General features: G+C 36.0%; 2 protein-coding genes across 8 annotated transcripts in view; both read right to left on the bottom strand.

Moving 5' to 3' along the window:
• DIAPH2 (diaphanous related formin 2) overlaps positions 1–21,660 on the bottom strand; it is a 943,365-nt gene that overhangs the window by 720,376 nt on the left and 201,329 nt on the right. For all 7 annotated transcript variants that reach the window (XM_073227598.1, XM_073227594.1, XM_073227595.1 and 4 more), the window contains one exon: positions 8,264–8,403. In XM_073227598.1, coding sequence (XP_073083699.1) covers positions 8,264–8,403 — 140 coding nt within the window. The remainder of the gene's footprint in view (positions 1–8,263; positions 8,404–21,660) is intronic.
• RPA4 (replication protein A4) lies at positions 5,454–7,004 on the bottom strand. Its single transcript, XM_073228023.1, is given in 4 exon segments — positions 5,454–6,130; positions 6,132–6,448; positions 6,451–6,716; positions 6,958–7,004. Coding segments are annotated over 4 exon segments (765 nt in total). The 3' UTR covers positions 5,454–5,995.

Here is a 21,660-nt window from a genome sequence, read left to right as displayed (position 1 = left end):
GTGTCTGATAGAATTCTGAGGTAAATCTGTCTGGTCCGGGGGTTTTGTTCTTGGGTAGGTTTTTGATTACCGCTTCAATTTCTTTGCTCATAATTGGTTTGTTTAACTTTTGTGTTTCTTCCTTGGTCAGTCTTAGAAGGTTGTATTTTTCTAGGAAGTTGTCCATTTCTGCTAGGTTTCCCAGCTTGTTAGCATATAGATTCTCCTAGTATTCTCTAATGATTCTTTGTATTTCCGTGTGATCCATTGTGATTTTTCCTTTCTCCTTTCTGATTCTGTTTATGTTTGTAGATTCTCTTTTTCTCTTAATAAGTCTGGTTCAAGGCTTATCTATTTTGTTTATTTTCTCAAAGAACCAGCTCTTGGTTTCATTGATTTTTTCTATTCTTTTATTCTTCTCAATTTTATTTATTTCTTCTCTGATCTTTATTATGTCCCTCCTTCTGCTGACTTTGGGCCTCATTTATTCTTCTTTTTCCTATTTCAATAATTGTGACTTTAGACTATTCATTTGGGATTGTTCTTCCTTCTTTAAATATGCCTGGATTGCTATATACTTTCCTCTTAGAATGTATTTAGCTGTGTGTCACAGAAGTTGGGTCTTTGTACTGTTGTTGTCATTTGTCTCCATATATTGCTTGATCTCTATTTTAATTTGGTCATTGATCCACTGATTATTTAGGAGCATGTTGTTAAGCCTCCCTGTGTTTGTGAGCCTTTTTGTTTTCTCTGTACAATTTATTTCTAGTTTAATACCTTGTGGTCTGAGAAGTTGTTTGGTAGAATTTCTATCTTTTTGAATTTACTGAGGCTCATTCTGTGGCGTAGTATGTGGTCTATTCTGGAAAATGTTCCATGTGCACTTGAGAAGAATGTGTATCCTGCTGCTTTTGGATGTAGAGTTCTGTAGATGTCTGTTAGGTCCATCTGTTCTAGTGTATTGTCCAGGGCCTTTGTGTCCTTACTTATTTTCTGTCTGGTGGATTTAAAATGAATGCATTACATTCTATTTCCTCCTTTTTTTTCTGTTAGTACTTGTTTCACATATGTTGTCGCTCCTGTATTGGGTGCATATATATTTATAATGGTTATATCCTCTTTTGGACTGACTCCTTTACCATTATGTAATATCCTTCTTTATCTCTTGTTACTTTCTTTGTTTTGAAGTGTATTTTGTCTGATACTAGTACTGCAACACCTGCTTTTTTCTCCCTATTGTTTGCAGGAAATATCTTTTTCCAACCCTTCACTTTTAGTCTGTGTATGCCTTTGGGTTTGAGTTGAGTCTCTTGTAAGCAGCATATAGATGGGTCTTTCTTTTTTATCCATTCTATTACTCTGTGTCTTATGATTGGTGCATTCAGTCCATCTACATTTAGGGTGATTACTGAATGATATATACTTATTGCCATTGCAGGCTTTAGATTCGTGGTTACCAAAGGTTCAAGGGTAGCTTCTTTACTATCTAAATGTCTAACTTAACTCACTTATTAAGCTATTATAAACAAAGTCTGATGATTCTTTACTTCTCTCCCTTCATATTACTCCTCCTCCATTCTTTGTATGTTAGGTGTTCTATTCTGTACTCTTTTGTTTTTCCTTTGACTACTTTTGTGAGTAGTTGATTTTATTTTTTTGCCTTTAGTTAGTATTTGGTTGGTCTGTCTTCTTTGGTGTGATTTTTATTTTCTCTGATGACATCTATTTAGCCTTAGGAGTGCTTCCACCTAGAGCAGTCCCTTTAAAATATCCTGTAGAGGTGGTTTGTGGGAGGCAAATTCCCTCAACTTTTGCTTGTCTGGGAACTGTTTAATCCCTCCTTCATATTTAAATGATAATTATACTCGATACAGTATTCTTGGTTCAATGCCCTTCTGTTTCATTGCATTAAATATATCATGCCATTCTCTTCTGGCCTGTAAGGTTTCTGTTGAGAAGTCTGATGATAGCCTGATGGGTTTTCCTTTGTAGGTAACCTTTTTTATCTCTCTGGCTCCCTTTAATACTCTGTCCTTGTCCTTGATCTTTGCCATTTTAATTATTATATGTCTTGGTGTCGTACTTCTTGAGTCCCTGTGTTGGGAGATCTGTGGGCTTTCATGTTGTGAGAGACTATTTCCTCCCCCAGGTTGGGGAAGTTTTCAGCAATTATTTCTTCAAAGACACTTTCTATCCCTTTTTCTCTCTTCTTCTTCTTCTGGTACCCCTATAATGCGAATATTGTTCCGTTTGGATTGGTCACACAGTTCTCTTAATATTCTTTCATTCCTGAGATCCTTTTATCTCTCTCTGCCTCAGCTTCTCTGTGTTCCTGTTCTCTGATCTCTATTCCTTTAACGGCCTCTTGCACCTCATCCAGTCTGCTCTTAAGTCCTTCCAGAGATTGTTCTATTTCTGTATTCTCCCTCCTAACTTGATCCTTTAGCTCTTGCATATTTCTCTGCAGGTCCATCAGCATGGTTATGACCTTTATTTTGAATTCTTTTTTAGGAAGATTGGTTAAATCTATCTCCCCAGGATCCCTTTCAGTGGTTGTCTGCGTAATTCTGGACTGGATCAAATTCTTCTGCCTTTTCATGGTGATACAGGTAGTCATAGGCAGTTGTCGCATGTGTCAGCTTGGAGAACAACATCCATTCCTGTGCCTTGCCCTTGTCCGTTGCCTGTGCCAGTTACCCGCACACGGGGAGCAGCTTCCGGTTTTATTTCCTGAGCCACCATGGGCAGGACAGCTGTCGGGACATTCCAGAGCCCTGCAGGGAGTGGCAGGTGCACTGGGTGTGGTCTCCTGCGAGAACGGTGACCCTTTGCGCCCTGTTCCAGCTTCGTTTGTCTGTGTTGGGCTGCCATGTGCTGGCGGGGCCTGAGTCTGGCCCGGTTGGCTGCAGAGGAGGCTCTGGGAGGCCACTGTGAGCACTGCCACTCTGAGGCCGCTCCCCTGCTATGGCGGAGCCGTGCCAGAGGGGGAATGGATGGGAGGCTGTTTATCGCTGTGAGGGGCTTCAGAGTTGCGTTGCCACCCAGGTGGTTAGGGCACTTGAAATTCCCCGGGATTCCCAGCTGCTCGGCTGGGTGTGCCCAGACGGTTCCATCCACCTGTGGAGTCCCTGTCACTTTAAGACTTTCAAAAAGCACTCACTTTTCTTTTGTCCCAGGGGCGCTGGCTGCGGGGACCCACTCGCAGGTTTTACTGTTCCGTTTCCCTAATATCCAGGATACCATGTGCTGTGTGTTTGCGCTCCCGGTGCGGATGACTAGGGTTGGGTATTTAGCAGTCCTGGGCTCCCAATCCCTCCGCACTCCGACTCCTCTCCTCCAGCCGGTGGGCCGGGGTGTGGGTAGCACTCAGGTCTCGCTGGGCCACGGCTTGTATCTTACCCCCTTCGTGAGGTGCTGAGTTCTCGGAGATGTAGATGTAGCCTGACCATTGTAGTTTATCTTCTGGACTCTCTTTTAGGAATAGTTGTATTTGTTGTATTTTCAAAAATATATATGGTTTTTGGAGGAGATTTCTGCAGCCCTACTCCTGCTGCCATCTTGGCTCCTCTTTTCTCACATGATTGTTTTTTAATCAGTGAAAATATAAGCTCAATGAATGTTATAGTGTCATTAAAAATCTAAATTATATGGTTAAGTTCTCTACAACTATAAAGTTTTGTTTCTTAAACTGGTAAATGAATACACAGGTCTTTTATATTCTCCTTTATACTTTTTGCTGGAAGATTTCATACTTTTTAAAATTCAAGTCAGGCAAACTTTAATGAAAGAAATAAAGGCAAAATATTTAGTATGTGCCAAGAGTGAAAGGAGAATATTTAAAAGACTTTCCCTTTTGTGATATGGTATAAAAAAGTGGTTAAGGGCCCAGGTTCTAAAGACACACTACCTGGGTTGGAATCTGAGCTTGACACTTAATGGCCACTTAACCTTAAAATGGAGCAATTTACTTTATCTTTCCGTGCCTCGAGTTCCTCATCTACAAAATGAGAGCAATACTAATATTAAAGATACTTTGGTGGTATGTGCACATTTCAAGTTCTTAAAACACTTCCCAGGGGATAGAAAGTGCTATATATGTAAATGTTTTTCAATATTATTTTTGAAATGTCTTTAAATATGCCAACAGGGCATCCAGGAAGACATTTGGAGACAGTTTGAATTTTAAGAGAGGTCTGACCTGGAAATATACTAAGAGGCACAAAGACACACACACGCACACACACAAACACACACACACTCTCTCTCTCTTAGAGCAGTGCCTTGCAATAAGAAGTACTATGTAAATGTTAAAATATTAACTATTACTTTTAATAAGCATTTTAGAAGCCAATTGTATTTAAGCTCATTAAAATAAAAGTTAAAACTTAAGTGCATATAGTAGGCACACACTACAAGTTTAATGAATAAAAATAATTCTTAGTAGTGACCTTTTCTGATTCACCATAAAAAGTTAATGCAAGTCTAAAAAATACAAGGATTTATATTTCTCAGATCATACTCAAAATATAAATCTAAGTTTGGTAGGTAAAAGCAATAAAATTATTACTAACAATTATAGCCACAGTAATAATATCAGCTTTGACTTGAAAATATTTTCAAATTTACTGTGTTATTTCAGAAACACATGCATTTCAAAAACAACCCCAAGTGGATTATAATCATCAATTATGTTCTCCAGTTTCCTCAGGCTTAATGTCCCTGACCAAAATGGTTGACAGTATTTCGTCAGGATTCATATCTTACCTTCAGAGGTTTGGCTCACATATACGGAACACCCAGAGAGACAGGGGAACCCTCGCCAAGTTGTTCACTGTCTAAAAACTGAAAAACTAGTATGGATGCCAAGTAGATGGTTTTAAATGTATTTTTTAAATCCGCTATCCCTAACATGCACCAAATATGCATAGATAAGACAATCCAATTGTTTTCTGTTTAAAAATGTTTATTGATTTTCACTGACATTATAGCCAGACCTACGTACTATTCTTCCATTGCAGTCCCTTACCTGTGGCAGAATCCCACTAAAGTACATGAATCTCTTCTAAAGAATAAGATGGGTAGAAGTGCTGGGGTAACTGACAAAGCTAAAAAGAAAGCCAAGGAACATAGCGTGAGGACAGTTCCCATCTGAGGATGGAGGAGAAAAAGGGTTGGTCCTCAGCCTTAAATTCAGGTGTACATATCCTAACACATCAGTTCCCAGGCACAAAGGCAGCTGAGAAGGTTTCTTTTTTAGTTACTATTTTCCTAGCAATGTCTGGAATCCATGTATCATGTAACTAAAACACTGTAATTTAGTCTATCATCATACTGTATTTGAAATAATCACTAAATTTAATCACATTATAAGAAAAAAATTATTCAAAGATGAAGCTGTTTAACATAGGATAACCTTATTTTTAAAAAACCATAAACCTATGGTAATAAGAGCAAATCACTGAATAAACACTTATACTGAGCATTTGAATCCATAAATTAAATAAATCTATAATTTGCTGTCTTTAGCACATTTCAATTACTATACTTAGCAAGAGATAATAGGACTATAATAAGCTAAATGCAAACCTAGAAAATAAGTCTAAAGTACAAACAACAGAATTTTTTGTGGTTTTTTGTCTCTTACCTGGCTCTCTGACTGCATCTACTTTCTCCTAATACATAGATATTTCAGAAAAAGAAGCTGCTACACAATAATAATTTTCAACTTTTTCTGTCTTTTCTTCCCCAAATTCATCCATCCGAAGTGTTTGCATTTGCTTGCTGGTAAATGCTATGAAAAGTCCAGTCAGCTTATCCACTACCATCTCCCTCTGAGCTTCAAAACAGAAAAGTTCCAAGTAGCTGGAAAAGCAGCAAGATTCCAAAGGATGCCAGTTGAGAGCTTTTATTGAAAGAAAAAAAAACAACAACAAAAAACCTACTTCCTAAAAGTCAACAGTTCAAACTCATAGCTGGTGATGAGTGTCTTTGGAAAATGAAAAATCTTTTCACGTCTTCAATCAGCAGGTTTAGAATGCTCCCCATCCACAGTGGGGTAGATATGGTCCTCGACGGTCGGATAGTCACTAGCTTCCTTGCTGGCTCTGAGGCTCAGGCTGAGAAGCTCGGTCTGGAACTTGTGGATGCTCTTTGCCTTCCCAACAAGGACAATTGTAAATTAAACGCAGAACCTCCTTGTAGATGAAGTCGACAACGGCACCCACTATTCTTTTCGGCTTCCTCCATTTCTGATGTGGCAACTGGCTACTTTGCCCAGCACCTGCTTGGCGGGCTTTCTTCAGCATCGTGGGTGTGTTGTCCATTTCCAGGATATGTGTGGTGAACCCGTTCATGTCATACCGGACTCAGATTTTCAGTATCTCAAGGATCTTCACTTCCACAGAATATTTGAGGATGCTGATCACTTTGATATATACTCCCACTGGAAACATAGTCATCCCCTGCTTTGCTTATCTCTGCCCAGCCCCTGGAGGACCTCAATAGGCTTGGTGGTCACATAATCAATTTTGTAGTGAATGTAGTTTGGAGCTCTCTCTGCCTGCCTGATTATCCCCATGAAAGAGACCTGGGAAATCTCGATTTCCCTTATCTTGAAGACCTTATCAACAACCATGGTGGAGGTGAGCAGCTGGTTTTTACAAGAAGGTATAATGTCCCAGATTTGGGCCCTGGATCTTGGGGCCTTAGCAGCAGAAGTTGCACTGCCTTGAGATGCTCTACCATTGCTTCACCGGCTCCACCTGGTAGTTCCCAAACCCATTCTCACTCATCTTAAAGACAATGCAGAGAGAGGATGCGAAGGATTTGGCTCTTGTCAGTGAACTCTGCAAACGGGTTCTCACTACCGCTTGAATGCTTGGGCTTATGATGACACAAGCAGCCTCGCAGGACCTATTAAACCAATGACCTATCAGAATGCAGCTGCCTCCAGCCAGTCAGGACCTGCCACCTTCTCACTCTATCCCATAATTCTCTAGAGTTGTCTGGTAGTTGCTGGGATACATTTTGAAAGCCCCATGTGTAATTTCAAGACTTTATTTTCATTTACATAAAAACATATTTTACTAGGTTTCCTCATCCCCACTTCATTCCCAAATGCCACTTCTTCTACAGTCACTTCTTAGAGATTCATCTTTTCACTCATTCAAGCAAAAGCCATTCCAACAGGTATTTTCAGAGAACATAAATGTACCATAGTAGGGTAACGTAGGTTACAAGCTGGGAGAAAAAAAACACCACCCCAGTTACTCTTCTCAGAAAACGCACATCTTTGCTAAAATCATTAAAACCAGATACAATCCAGAAGAAATGGCCAGACATCCACCTTTGAATGATTATCATATTCAAAGGCAAGTGACATCTTATCATTGCCTTTTAATTTTCTTTTATTGTAGAATTGTTTTTTTCCAGTTATTCTGTCAAGTGCACTATAGGTAAGAATAAATATTTCAATTTACACATAAATCCAAATGAGCTCTAAATTACTTTTGAGGCTTTGTGGAGAAGTAGGAGAAATACAAGCTGTGGGTCCCATTATATACTAGAAAAAACATGAATAAAATAAAAATGTAGTTTCTATGTACACTAATTCAGTAATTTCTTAACTTAGAGTTCACCAGTTGTGTAAGTAGATCCCATAATATTTTCATATTACACTGAAAATCTATTTTCCTTATAACAACATTTTATTTGGGAAGTAATTAACTTAAGGCTTTAAAAATCCTTTTTTGTTAAGTAAGAGCCTAAATATGTAGAGTTTTGAGTTTATTAATACTGCCTCTCACTTCTTTTATTGGGTTAAAATTATTTAATTTTTGCTATCCCAAATTACAGAAATGTGTGAATAGTATACCTAAAACTTGTAGAAGAATATAAAATCATATTTACTTCTCAAGTTAAAAAGGAATAATATAATAGAGCTAATATACTTAATTTGTTTTACAAATAAATATATAATCATTATCTGAGCACACAGATTTCCATGTAAATGTGTGTATTTAATTTATGGATCCATGTTTTATGTAATCAAAGAAGAATTAAACATCCAAGTAATATCTGTACTCTTTACATCACACATTAGAGACCAGATTAACTATATTATTGAAATGCTCACCACCTCAATCAGACATTGGTGTTTTATTAGCTAACATCAGACTTCTAGTCAGAAAATCCTAAGGTTAAAATTACACCACTGATTATATTCTCAAAAACTATATATGGTACAAATTGTATGAATCATACCAAAACACTAAGAACCACCTACCTGACAGGATTGCTGGTTAAAGAAACCCTCAGAGATTCAAGGCAGTTAAGAAGTTTCTCATCTGAAATACCAGATCGTAATTCATGAACATATTCTTGTGAAGACAGGGTGCATTCATGTTTGCTGTTTTTCAACCCTCCCTATAAAAAGAAAAAAAGATACCATTTTAGAAAATAGGATTTTTTTAACTTTTGAAATAAAATAATGCATAGAATGTGAATTTTTACTGTATAAAGATACGTGCAGGGTGCTTAAAATTTCTTGGTCATAGAATTGATACTGTAAAATCATGTTCTGTATATTTCAACACTCTCCTTAGCCTCATTTAAAGGAAAATTACATTGCTAGTGCTCATGGCTTGAACAGAATATGGGTTTTAGATGCATAAGGTGTCACTAACCAGGATCCCTAAATTTACAATCCAGATATTTGGCTTAATATTAGCTGGCCTTCCCTAGCCTACAGGATGAACATTTAGAAATCATTTTATTAATTTTCCTAGTTAAGACATTTATGTTCTAACCCACAAAATATAGTCAACAAAATTTAATATAAAACAGTATATATAACCTAAATCTATTGAAATATATGAGAGTACTGGCCTATCTCAAAAAACGAGAAAGTAGTTCTCAAAATGTAAAACAGTATAGTCTCCAATTAGCATGTTAGTTAATCAAATTAGTCTAAAGCATTCACCAATTCCCAACTTTTCCTTCCTAACTACATTACTCCCATGTTGTAGATTAATCTTAAAAAGTCATTAAATGCATTTATCTGATCACTCATTTTTAGCTTAATCTCCAATATACATGGGGTTATTTCTAGAACTCATTATCCCATCACAGCTCCTTAGCTGCATCACTTTGCCATAATTATGTAAGTGGTTTGGGAAAAAGACTGGGAGGAAAACATCATCAACACATTCGTTGTACTAATAATTCATAGTTTCACATTCTAGATACACATAATCATAACTGTCCCCTTTTCTTTATTACAAATATATTTCCCTGAATTAAAACTCTAGTTTGAGTCCCATTTTCTAAGTCTGCACGAATTACATTCAGTTTCTGCTAAGTATCTAAGCTAGAATAAGAAAAGCAATTTTTTTTTTCCATTTGGTAGAGGTCATATCATTAGAGGCTATAGAATTTTTTAAAATGTGTTAATAATGAGAAATGGATTCCCTAGGGTTTTATACTATTTAACTTTTTATTGAGAATGCCTCCTCAATATAGAAATTGTCAATCACTCTTAATGTCTGAATTTTTTAAATTTCCATTAAATAGTAAATGTTTAAAGTCTTATGTAGGGGACTGCATTTCCTTATAGTACTGTGGCACTACCCCTATTACAGCACTTAAAACACTGGAGCAGAGGTCAATATTTGTGTCTATCTCTCTTCTAGGCTGGAACTCCATGTATACCAAGTATCTAACACAGTGACTGAATTTAGTGAGTCTTAACACAAGTGTGCTGCTATTGCATCTATCCATAACAATTACAGAACAAGAAACACAGTTTCATACTTGCAGCTCCCGTATTTTCTGTAGTGGCCACTGACTTGATTTTTCTTGCTTTGTTAAGCTACACAGATGTTCAAGAAGTCTACTGGATGAATCACCACATAGATGGCACAGTAAGCAAAAACATCACTCTGAAATAATTTCCACATTTCTATAACTTATTTACCTATCTCTTAAGGCTACAGATCCATAAAGAATAACAGAGCAAGGAAACATTTATGCCATAAAATTTTGCAAGTCTACAGTCATATTACCACTTTCATATGATCCTCGAACTTTTTCTTAATTAATGGATAACAAAGGCCCTACTGATCCTCCCCTGGAGGCTTGTGTACAGAGCTATGCCTGTAGAAGGACTTCTGTATTTGCTGTTTTCTCTGTCTGGAAGATTCTTACGCCTGATCTCTCCTTTGCTGGCTCTTATCACTTAAGTCTCAGCCCAACTGTAGTCTCCCCTCCACACGCTGGTTATCATCACACCACCATTTAAAATCTCACTTACAGTATTAGCTCTATAAAAGTTTATCTCATTCAGCATTTTATTTGTTTACTATGTCTTCATTAGAACATAAGCTTTATGAGGCAGAATTCTTGCCTCTCTTGTGCACTGCAGTATCTCCAGATATTAACACTATGCTTGGCACAGAGTAAGAACTCGAAACATATTTCTTAAATGAATGAAAGGGTGGACAGATGGATAAACAAATGGGTGAATGATTGATGAGTTTCAACATGCTGAAGCTTCCAGACTCAGTTTAGTTTTGCTTCAGCATATCCATTCTAAGACATTTAATTTACAACATATTCAAAGATGTTAGTATAGAGCAGGTACATTGACAGAATGTATGGCATGCTGAGGACAGCTCAAATTGCCACTGGGTTTGAATTACAGCACCCTCATTTAGCTTCTAGGTAATTTTTGAGCAGGCTATTGAGCTAATCTCTATAAACCTATTTGCTCTATAGGGGTGATAAACACCTACCCCTCACGTTTGCTAGGAAGATTAAGCAAAGCAATGCAAAGAAATGCCTAAAACAGGCATTTCATATGTATTGTCTCAGTGAGTAAGCTGCTCAGAAAATACTGGTTCTCTTCGTCTATATGGCTGGAGCTGAAATCCTCTTTATGAAATGATTGGACCAGCCCTTCACCTTGGAATTCACCCCTCCCCCAAGTCTCAGAAAAGAGTTTAAATTATATAGTTTAGGATACTCTGTGGTTATAAGGAATGGGAACAAACAATCTAATGGAGCAAGATAGAAAATCTATAACCTTACAGAACAAATGCCTTTTATTAAGCTTATAATAACTTTGGGGTTTCAACGTAAGCTCCTATTTGAAAATTGTGAAAACATGACAGTATGTAAAGGCTGCGCTGGCCCTTAAAGATCAGCTCTTCTAATACTCTCATTACAGAAATAGAGAATCAAGGTGATAGCCCAAGTTCACATAATTAGTGAGGTTGCAAGAATAAAATGCTAATATTCTGGTACTCAAGTTACTTCCTTTTCTGATGTATGCCACTTTTCCCAGAATTGAATAAAAAAGTAAAGGAGTAAGTATTTAATTCTGAAATCACTATTACAAAATGTCAAAGTATCTTCAGCATAGTCAATATGATGCAACGTAATATTAAAGAAATCACCTAAAAACAAAACAGTGCAATAGATTAAACTAATTCTCACTATATTTAATAGGGCTGTAATACAAGAATGGCTTATTATTAACATCTTGTTCTGATACTGAACAAAGGAAACAACTAGATAATGGATGGATAATAATGGAAATTTTAATTAGCTGCTCTGTATGAGATTAATGAAAATTACCACTGTGCCCATTTGATCTTTAAAAAATAATGCAAAGTTAGCAATTAGCATACATCATGTTATTCCAAAGCTAGGTGAACAAAGAGCTTCCCTAATTTGAAGCCATTCCTTAATTTGAAAATCATTGGGGTAGAGATTGTACTATTCTGAGCTTGTATTATTCTAAGATACTACATAAAAAATCAAAAGGTACTTTGGGTTGATTTAATAATCATGCTCCCTTACTCTCATATGAAATGTTTGTATCAAAACCAGACAAGCAATATTTTAAAAAGAACATTTTAAGTTTGCAGTGGAGATACCACTTCTGATTTTAGATTGACTTAGTTTGAGAAAAATCTGTCATTCTTTAATGTAAACACAGATTTACTTACAACTTGAGGAAAGGCTTCATAGTTCTAAGCTGTAAAGGTATCTTGCTGCAGCCAGTGGGAAAAGGACTGATTTGTACGCAGGTCTTTTCAATTACAGCATGCACACAAATAGCAATTACTATCGGTGGTGCCATCTTCAAGTAGGAAGGACCATATTATTGTCATGAAAATACTAATACCGTTACTGTTACTGACCAGGATTTATAAACCCTAATGCAGTCAGGTTTCTTTGGCTATTTTAATCAAGTGAGTTTCTTATCTATCATTGCAGTTCTCCAATAGAGCAATGTTATAGATGAACAAATTTGGAATTATATTTACAAAGGTCTACAGTGCTGTTCTTTGAGAGGCTTCTATTACTTAAGAAGCATAAGAAGTAGAAAAGCCATTTTCCTCATCGGCAGTCCTTGAATTCCAGTACAAAAAGGAAACACAAAACAAGTGCCTGATCCAAGTCAATCTACCCATTTATTCTAATAGTGATGTATTTGGTGGGCTACATGGCTCTGAATATATTGCTAAACCTTTAGATGGCTTCCCTCCAGTTATGTAAGAAAAACAACTAGTAAAGGGAGATTATTAGAGTTAAGTAATTCATGTTTCCACAAAATGCAAAATGTATTTTAAGACAAATATATTACATTACAACATTTCAAGCAATTTTGTTTGGATTATATGCTGTGGAAATTATTTAAATTGCATGAAAAGTGTAGCATAAAAAATACTATCCATTATCAATTCAGGATATGTAAGATAAAAGCTTATACAGGAAATTAGTATCAGAAAATAACTTTCTGTAGTGTCGTTTCCCATTGCAGGACCCAATATTTTAATTAAGAACTTTACAAGTGCGAAAAGTCATCTATGCAAAATAAGATAACATATCCTAAATTCTAGGGCAGAAAAGGCAATGGTTTTTACAGGAACGTAGAAGCATCATAATTCTTCAGATAATACACACTATTTCTCCCAAAAGGAATTGACTAAGCTTATTTAAATGTGATTAGCTAAAATGTTTCAAGTATAATTTCTATGAAAAATCATTTATTGTTTACTTATTGAAGGTCCTACATATTAAACATGAGATAAGCATTTCACCCCCAAATTATAGAATCCAAGACCATCACAGAACAAATACTTAACTCATTCTTTCAGCACATGTACTATGAGGAACATCAAGTACACAAAGAAACTCTAAATATATATTTAAATTCTACGGCCCTATTGTTAATTATTCTGTTGTAAAACATATTTAATTTATAGAGTATGGAGGAAAATATTTCATAATAACAAAGTAATTACTCAATTAACTACACAATAAATTTTAATTTTTAACATTAACTGAAACAAAAGGGTGATATTAAGTAGCATGTTGATCCCAAAACACTGAAGTTCATTTCTTATAAATCAGCAGCCCCATTTGATTGAGAAATTCTCAGAGACATCAACAATGAAAAGCTAAACCACTATTAAAGGATTTGCTAGTGAATGTAAACATTTACTGATACTCAACATTAGTCAATATGTATAAGGAGTTAATCTGACATGTTTCTCTTTCATATCAAACACAATAAATGTGTAGTCTATTCCATACTTAAAATCTACCCCTAGGTGCCTTTAAAAACTAGTATTTAGCAATTACGGTGAAAAGTGTGCATATGGGTGAATAACCCCCCAAAAATCTTTAGAACTATCCAGTGTGGCTACCAGCATTTTTTATGAGTCTACCACCTCCCAGAGTATTTGTTAAAATTTAAGCATTATGTTTATCTTTTATTTGACAGAGACCCATGAGATATATCAGATAATGAAATGTAAACCAAAACTAACCCAGGGGTTCTTAACCCTGGGTCCCAATTCAAGGAAGATGTGAACTTGGAAGGGGAAAAATAACATCATTATTTTCAGTAAGCACTGGCTTGAGTTTAACATCTCTTTCAATTATGAATGTAGGCAACAGACCACAGTGGTATAAGGAGCACCTACAACTCCGTCACCATGACTAATAGAAGTCACAGTTCTTTTCTTATCATACCACACATGCCACATTTGTGGATATCACTTCCATTCACCATTTATTCAAAATTGCCCTAGCTATACATGCTACCACTTTGTCTGGTTATTTAAAAAATATTGTAAAGAAGCCCATTAGTGTGTCTCAATTTCTAAATTAAAGTTTCTATTTTGACATGATTATAAATCACATGCAATTGTAAGAAAACTGCAGATAAATCCTTTATTTCCTTCAATGGTAACATCTTGCAAAACTATATTACAGTATCACAACTGGGATATGGGCAATGAGAAATCTCTCCTATCTTATTCAGAGTTCCTTAGTTTTACTTGCTCTTATTTGTGTGTGTGTGTATTTGTGTTTATTTAGCACCGTACAGTTTGATAATATAGAGATTCATGTATCCAACAAGCAGAATCAAGATACAGAACAATTTCATCAGCATAGGGATCCCACACGTTGTCCTTTCATAACCACACTCAAATCCCTCCCACAACCCTCCAGCCCTAGCAACCACTAATCTATTTTTCATTTTTGTAATTTTATCTTTTCAAGAATGCTCTATACAGGAAATCACACAGTGGTAACCTTTTGGCATGGGCTTTTTCAGTCAGCATAAGGCCCTAGAGATTCATACAAGTTACTGCACTTATCCACAGTTTATTCCTGTTTATTGCTAAGTAGTATTCCATGGTATGGACATACTACAATGATTTAACCATTCACCCATTGAGGACATTTGGGTTGTTTCCATTTTCTGCGTATTATGAATAAAACTGCTATGAATATCTGCGCACAGGTTTTTGTATGAACATAAGTTTCTATTTCTTTGTAATGTGTCATAATTTTAAAAAATAATTTGGTAAGTATATTTTGATATAATTGGTTTCCTTTTGAATCCTATGCATTTTATGCTTTACATTTAAAAACATGATTCTGAGAAGGGGCCTATAGGTTTCACGAGACTAGCAAAGGGGACAAGACAGTTAAGAGCCCCTAGAATAGCATGTTTCCTTTACTTTTAAATCACACTACATTTACTGTATCCACTGCCCTATAAAGGGAGAAAAGCATGCTGTCATTTTAGGTAGAGAAAACTCACCTATACAAATAATGATGTAAAAAAATGGGTAGAATTTGATCAATAGGATAAGCAATATATTTGGCAAAGACAGTTTCTTCACTGTGCCATTTAAAGATGGGAACAATAGTATAAATTTCATCAGCATTTATTATGTTGGGCAAAGAATATAAAGATATTTAAATATAATGTTTTTCCTCCCTGCTTCACCATTTTTTAGATCCAGTTATAAAAGTAACTTTAAACATTGTAACAAAGCTACCTCAATAACACTTTTTAGCAGATTATAAATGTTTCCTACAGCCTAGATAAAAACTACATTTTAAGTAGGTAATGAGGCTATAAGATGTAAATGAAATAAAGAAAAATTCCTTCCACAAAACGAAAAATGACTCCATTATTTTCAAGCCCCTAGGCTTCCAAACACTGTAGTAAGTGCTGTCAGCCAGAATGAACACACTGAATTTTATTCAATTCCTTGCCTACCTGCATCAATAGTGCCTCAATAGTAAAATATTCAAAGGACAGCAAAACAAGGAAAAGTAAAAGATGTGTGACTAATTGACATGTAAATAAATGGATGTGTATTTTTGGCATTGAATGAGAGTCACAGATTTTGATATCAAAAAGGCCTTACATTTCTATAGCAAACAGCTTTCACAACTTTTCCTATATATACTCTTTTATCTGAATCTAACAACAGGGGGAAGATATTACTAAAACCATTTTTCTTTTTTGCAGTTGTGAAAATTGAGTCATGGAGAAGTCATGAATTGCCTGTGACTATATAACTAGCAAATAATTGTCAGAAACAGGCTAGAACCTAAAATAGAGAGTTCCTTTCTGAAAACAATACAGAACTGTCTTCAAGAGGGCACAGTTTGCTCTCAATAGAAGATTATTACAAAAAGAGGAAAAGTGGGCAAAAGCTTCTGAAATGTTCCTTCCCCTCAATAGCTGTGTGAATTTAGTCAGGTTATTACTTGACTACCTGGGCCTGAGGCTTCTTCTCTGCAAAATGGGAATAATAAAGGATCTGCCCTCTGGGTTGTTATAAGGATAAAATAAGAACCCAGGTAAAATACAATGTCTGATATATAGTAAGTACTCAATTAATGTTTGCTGCCATTATATATTATTTCATCATTAACTTAAGGAGTACTTTCTTTGAAAATTGTCTAATGAAAGAAAAACTGGTGTTACAAAATTACTAGTTTCTGGTCACCTTATTCAGGTGGTGCTAAGGTGGGCTGCTGCTTTTTCTGAGATGTTCAGGGAAGGATTTCTACCTTAGGCAGATTCAGTTATTTTCAAACTGTATTCTGAGAGATCATACAGTTCCTTAAGGTATTTTGGGGGATGAAGAGGAAATATGCAAAAAAGAAGGCTCCTGGGGAGCTCTCCAGATCCTCCCCTCCCGAACCATGATGGTGCCTGCACATTTATCTACTTTATCTATTCCTATGACACATATGATTTCTTATGGATAAGCTGCTTTGATGTTAAATAAAATAAAATTTTAAGCCCACCGAGCTACATGATTTCAAAGGTCCTGCTCTTCTGAATCTACAATTTAGAATATGCCACCATTTGCATACTGAAGCCAAAGCTTTTCTTTTTTAAAGTATAAAATTTTAATTGACTGCCATACACTCTGCACACACATTGATTAATCAGGTTTTGACTTTCTTCAGAAAAATAGCACTGTAGAGAGACAAAGCATCTATCTCTTATTGTGCATATGGTGTCCTTTAGAATATTCCCACTCCACATTTATTGAGTTCCTGTGAGGTTCCAGGCCCTGGGAGTACAGAGAGAAGCCAAGACATACCGTTGCCATCAAAGAGCTTACTCTTTGGGAAGAGGCGAGGGAAAATAATCAGACTGTTATTAAACAACGAGGTAAGTGCCATGATAGTAGTTACAGGGTACAACAGTTTGAAAGATGGATGGTCTGATCCTACCTGGGGGAAGAAGATCATGTGAGCTGTAAAAGGTCAGTACAGGTTCACCCAAGGTAAATAAGGTTATTTTAGTCAGAAGTTCCAATAAACATGGAGGCACAATGTTTGGGGATTTGAGAGTAGATAAAAGCCTGGAGCTCAGGGCTAATGTTTCTTAAACTGGGATCCTTACACATATGGCCTCAGAGTTGTAGTAGGTAATCTTAGAATTCTGCAGCTTCATTTCTTCAGGTAATATGATAAAGCTACACATAAACTGGATCATTGGGATAGCCATGTTATAACCAAGTCCTGCCATCTAATCTCTACATCCACATTTGCATATAGGATCACACTGTTACTGGGAAGTATGACTTTCATTGTCTCAGGCTAATGAAAACAGAGATGGCCTTAGTATGAAACCAATGCATTTTCTATTGAAGAGCATACAACATTGTGGCATGCTTTACTAATCAAAATGTAACCGTAGATGGAGTAGAGAAAACTGATCGTACAATTAGTCATCTTATAGCACTCTCAGCATGGAAAACTCCAGAATGCTTGCAAGGAGTTAGTACCTTCACATCATGAATAGCAATTTAGGCTCAGCAAAATACCATTTATCACTTAAGATAATGTTAATGTAAATCTTATTGGTTTTGTATTTTTTCATTTATATGTATATTTTAAAAGTTGTATAAAAGCTATTGGCATGTTTTATATATTATTTTGTGTTGGCATATATTTAAAATTACAGTTAAAAAGTTTAAGTCAGCACTGGAATCTTTGAAAAGGCTTTTCCTTTAAAAGGGGTTTATATTTTGCTCAAATTTGGGGCACTGCCATAGGTAAGAAGGCAGCACTGGGAGGATTTAGGCTACTGGGTGACATTATCTGTATTGTAAATGATGGCTTAGCCAGGTGGATATGCAGAAAAGCAGCTGGGGGAGAGAATGGAAGCAGTCGATCTGTTTCGAGTCATTTAAAAACATCAGGGAAGGAATATGATGATGTGGTAACCATTAACATTGCAGGGAGAAAGACAAGACCGGATTAGGTAGTCGTTTAGGACACAGACTTACTTCACTTAAGATCAGTGAATGCAGATGTCAGGCTAGGTAAGATGGAGGAACTAAGATATTTCCCAGGTTTAGGCAGCTGATCTGAGCTAAATGATAATGTCATCTGCATATTTATAGACCAGAAAACTGAGGCTTAGAAAACTTGCATAATGTCACATTATTGGTAAGTGGTAGAGTCTGAATTTGATCTCAAGTCTTTCTGACTCTGAGGCCTGTGTGCTTAACAACTGAACAACATTGCATCCATATTAGAGTTGATAAAGTTGAGTTTGGAATTCCTACAAGGAATATATAAAGTGAGAGGACAAGGCCAAATGAGAAAATCTGAGCTGTGTTTACATTTAGAAGCAGACAGCAAGAAGTACAGAATAGAATATTTCATAGATAGACAAGAATGAGAGGGAGGGGATACTTTAATTTGTATATATGCAACTGAATACTCAATTTTCCCTTATGTGATCTGACCCCTAAAAAATTACTGCCATATTAAAAGTGACAATTTATTTACACTAAAATCAGCTAGTCCATCAGTGTTTGGTTTAACTGAAGAAACTGACACCTTTGGTATGAAATAGTATTTTAGTAGGATAGTCTTCTGGTTAGTGTTTAAAAGACGAATGATTTCTTTAGGTTAGTATATAAACTCTAAGAATACCTGTAAGTTCATCCTTTTTGTTTTCATTTCAAGACACTGATTTTACCTAACAAAGTCAAACATTTGTTTGTATATTCTATGGTAGTGATGGATTTATAGGTTATTCAAGCTTTTTGTGATAAATAACTCATCTATGCTGCACAAGAACCAATTCTAGTTCTCAAACAGCATACAACGGATATCACAAAATACTGCTTGCTCAAAGCCCTAGCCTAACTTGAAAGAACAACCTGATAAGAATACTGAGCTAGTGCTTGAGCATGTAGTCATCATGGGGTTTTTTATAAAAATACAAACAGTGCTCTGGCTCATAAGGCTATATATCATGTTACAGTTAGAGGTCATGTCAATAGCAGCAACAGTGTAATATTTCCCAATATGATGACATAACTTTCATAGATTACCAACTGTTTCTGGTGGAAGCATTCTTACCTCTAAAGACCTAAGCTGTGAATTTGAACATAAGAAAACAGATAGTCCTGTTTCATCAAAGTAATTATTCTAAAAATAACATTACTTCATGGTCCACATTGGATGGTTTATTATTTTAGCATGACATTTACTTCTCAAAGAGAAAATTAATATAATCTAACACTTCAACCCATACACATACATGTCTCTAAAAGGCTTCATTGCCTTCTACTACTACCCGAAGTAAAAGGCCAATGTTAAATGTCTTTAATAGTTAAGATAATCAGTCATGTCTTTATAAACATCCTCATAAAATGAATGAGACTTTTAACTTATCAATATATAAGTGAAAGTTTTTGTACAGCAAAGAATAAAAAAGTATAACTTGTGATGTTAAGTGTATGTGTACTATGCAAACACAATTTAAACCACCCAAGTCTGATATCAGTCAGAGGGCTCAGCTGCCAATTCTACATTTCTTTAAGCAAAATAAGATAAAGTAAAACAACAAAAAAAGTCAGCCCCCTGGAGCTCAGTATGTTAATGCACTATTCTGACATTTTCAACTAGTACAACTAAGGGCAAAACACTTTCAAAAATAAGAGGCTGCTATATGAGGTGTGTCTTCAGAAAAAAATTAGGAATCTTGAAAAAACAAAACACCTGAAGGCCCCTTAGATTTCTTCAAAAGTTGTGGCATGTCATTGACAAGTACTGATATTGTTATGCCGGTCCACTTCGTCAAAGGAATATAATAAGAGTTTCTAGGAACAAGAAATGATCCCAAGCATTGACAGCAATGTAAACATACACTGAAGTTCCTTTGTGGAAAGAAATATTCATATCCTATCAAAGACTTATCTGATCCCAACTATGTATAGTCACAAATCACATTTACATACCCAACCAACCAACGCATTATAATTGTTTTACTCCCTTAATATAGTGGGAGAAAACTGACTCTGGAGTCATGAAAATTTTATTTTGAATCCAGTATTAACTACTTAAGTCTATTTAACTACACAAATAACAATTTTTCCAAGTTTCATTATGTCTTACAAAATTGTTTTGGGGATTTAAATATAAATAAATATAACATGTCCAAAACTATACCTGACACAGTTAGTTATACAATGGATATTTACTGTCTTATTGTCACCATCCAACTTCTTGAGCGTACTATGTGCCAGTCACTATACTAACTCACCTTCCATTTGTTATCCTAATCCTTATAAACAACCCTACAAAGCAATAATTATCGCCAATTTACAATGAGAAAACCAAAGCTCATGAAAATTAAACTTATCTGAGGTCACACAGCTAGTGTTAAGTAGTAGAGATCCAAACTCTGGTCCATTTCAACTCCTCGCTGGGGCCTGCAAAGGCCTGTGCAATTTTATTCTTATCTACCTATCTCCATGACTTCATCGGCCCCCATCCCCCACATCTGTTCAGTACTCTACAGCCACACGGGTGTTTACCACACTCAGACACCCCAAACCCATTCCCACATAAGGACCTTTGTATGTGTTCTGCCCTCTGGTGGGAAGGCTCTTTTCCTCAATTTGTGCATGGTTGTCTCCTTCCCATTTATCAAATGCCACCTCCTCACACAGGACTTCATTGACCATCTTACATAACGTAGCCAACCATTAAAATAACATCTAAAAAAAAATCACATAACTCTGGGTCAGTCTTTGGGGGCTCTTGTTACTATTTGCTATTTTCTTGTTTACTCATCTGCTGATTACCTGTCACCCTTCATTAAAACCTAAGTCTATGGCAGCAGGGGTTTGTCTCTTGTTATGAGCTGTATCCACAGTCTAGAGCATAGTGCCTAGAACACAGGAGATCCTCTGAATATTTTTGGATGAATGAATGAATGGATACATACACAGCCTGAGCTTTTAACTCAGTTATTTAAATGTATGCAAACACACAAACACACAAATTCATACCATATTTGGAAAGTAGATGAGTTACAGGTGATTATTTTATGACACAAATTTGGTAGAAAGAACTTGTGGCACATTTCCCTGAAATACAGCATAGTCTATCAGATACATTCATTAACCTGCAATGACAACAAACTCCTTGCCTTCAGATTCCCTTACTTTTAGAAAGCTATACCATCCATAAGTTCTGGAAACAAATCTCTAGATTCCTGATCTTACACAAACCTATGGATCAACCCTGCTTCTTCATCACACTGGGATCTATAAATCAGTCCATTTGATCTCTCTGGTCTCCTGACCAGTCAACATCACACATAAATCATTTTAGATGAGCAGAATGTAACCCAAGACATTTTGCTAAACTAGGTTGCCAGTTAAAACACAACACCAATAATACTAAGCAGGCAGTGTGCTAAACAGGTAAACTTACGGGAATGGATATTAAGTGGATATTATGGCACTTAGATTTTAAGCCTTGTTCAGTCAGTTTGCTTTGTGCCATCAGCCACACACAGATTCTCTGGATAAATCT

The sequence above is a fragment of the Manis javanica genome, chromosome X, assembly GCF_040802235.1.
Source record: "Manis javanica isolate MJ-LG chromosome X, MJ_LKY, whole genome shotgun sequence".
NCBI classification, from domain to species: domain Eukaryota; kingdom Metazoa; phylum Chordata; class Mammalia; order Pholidota; family Manidae; genus Manis; species Manis javanica.
This window is presented reverse-complemented; position numbering and strand designations above follow the sequence as displayed.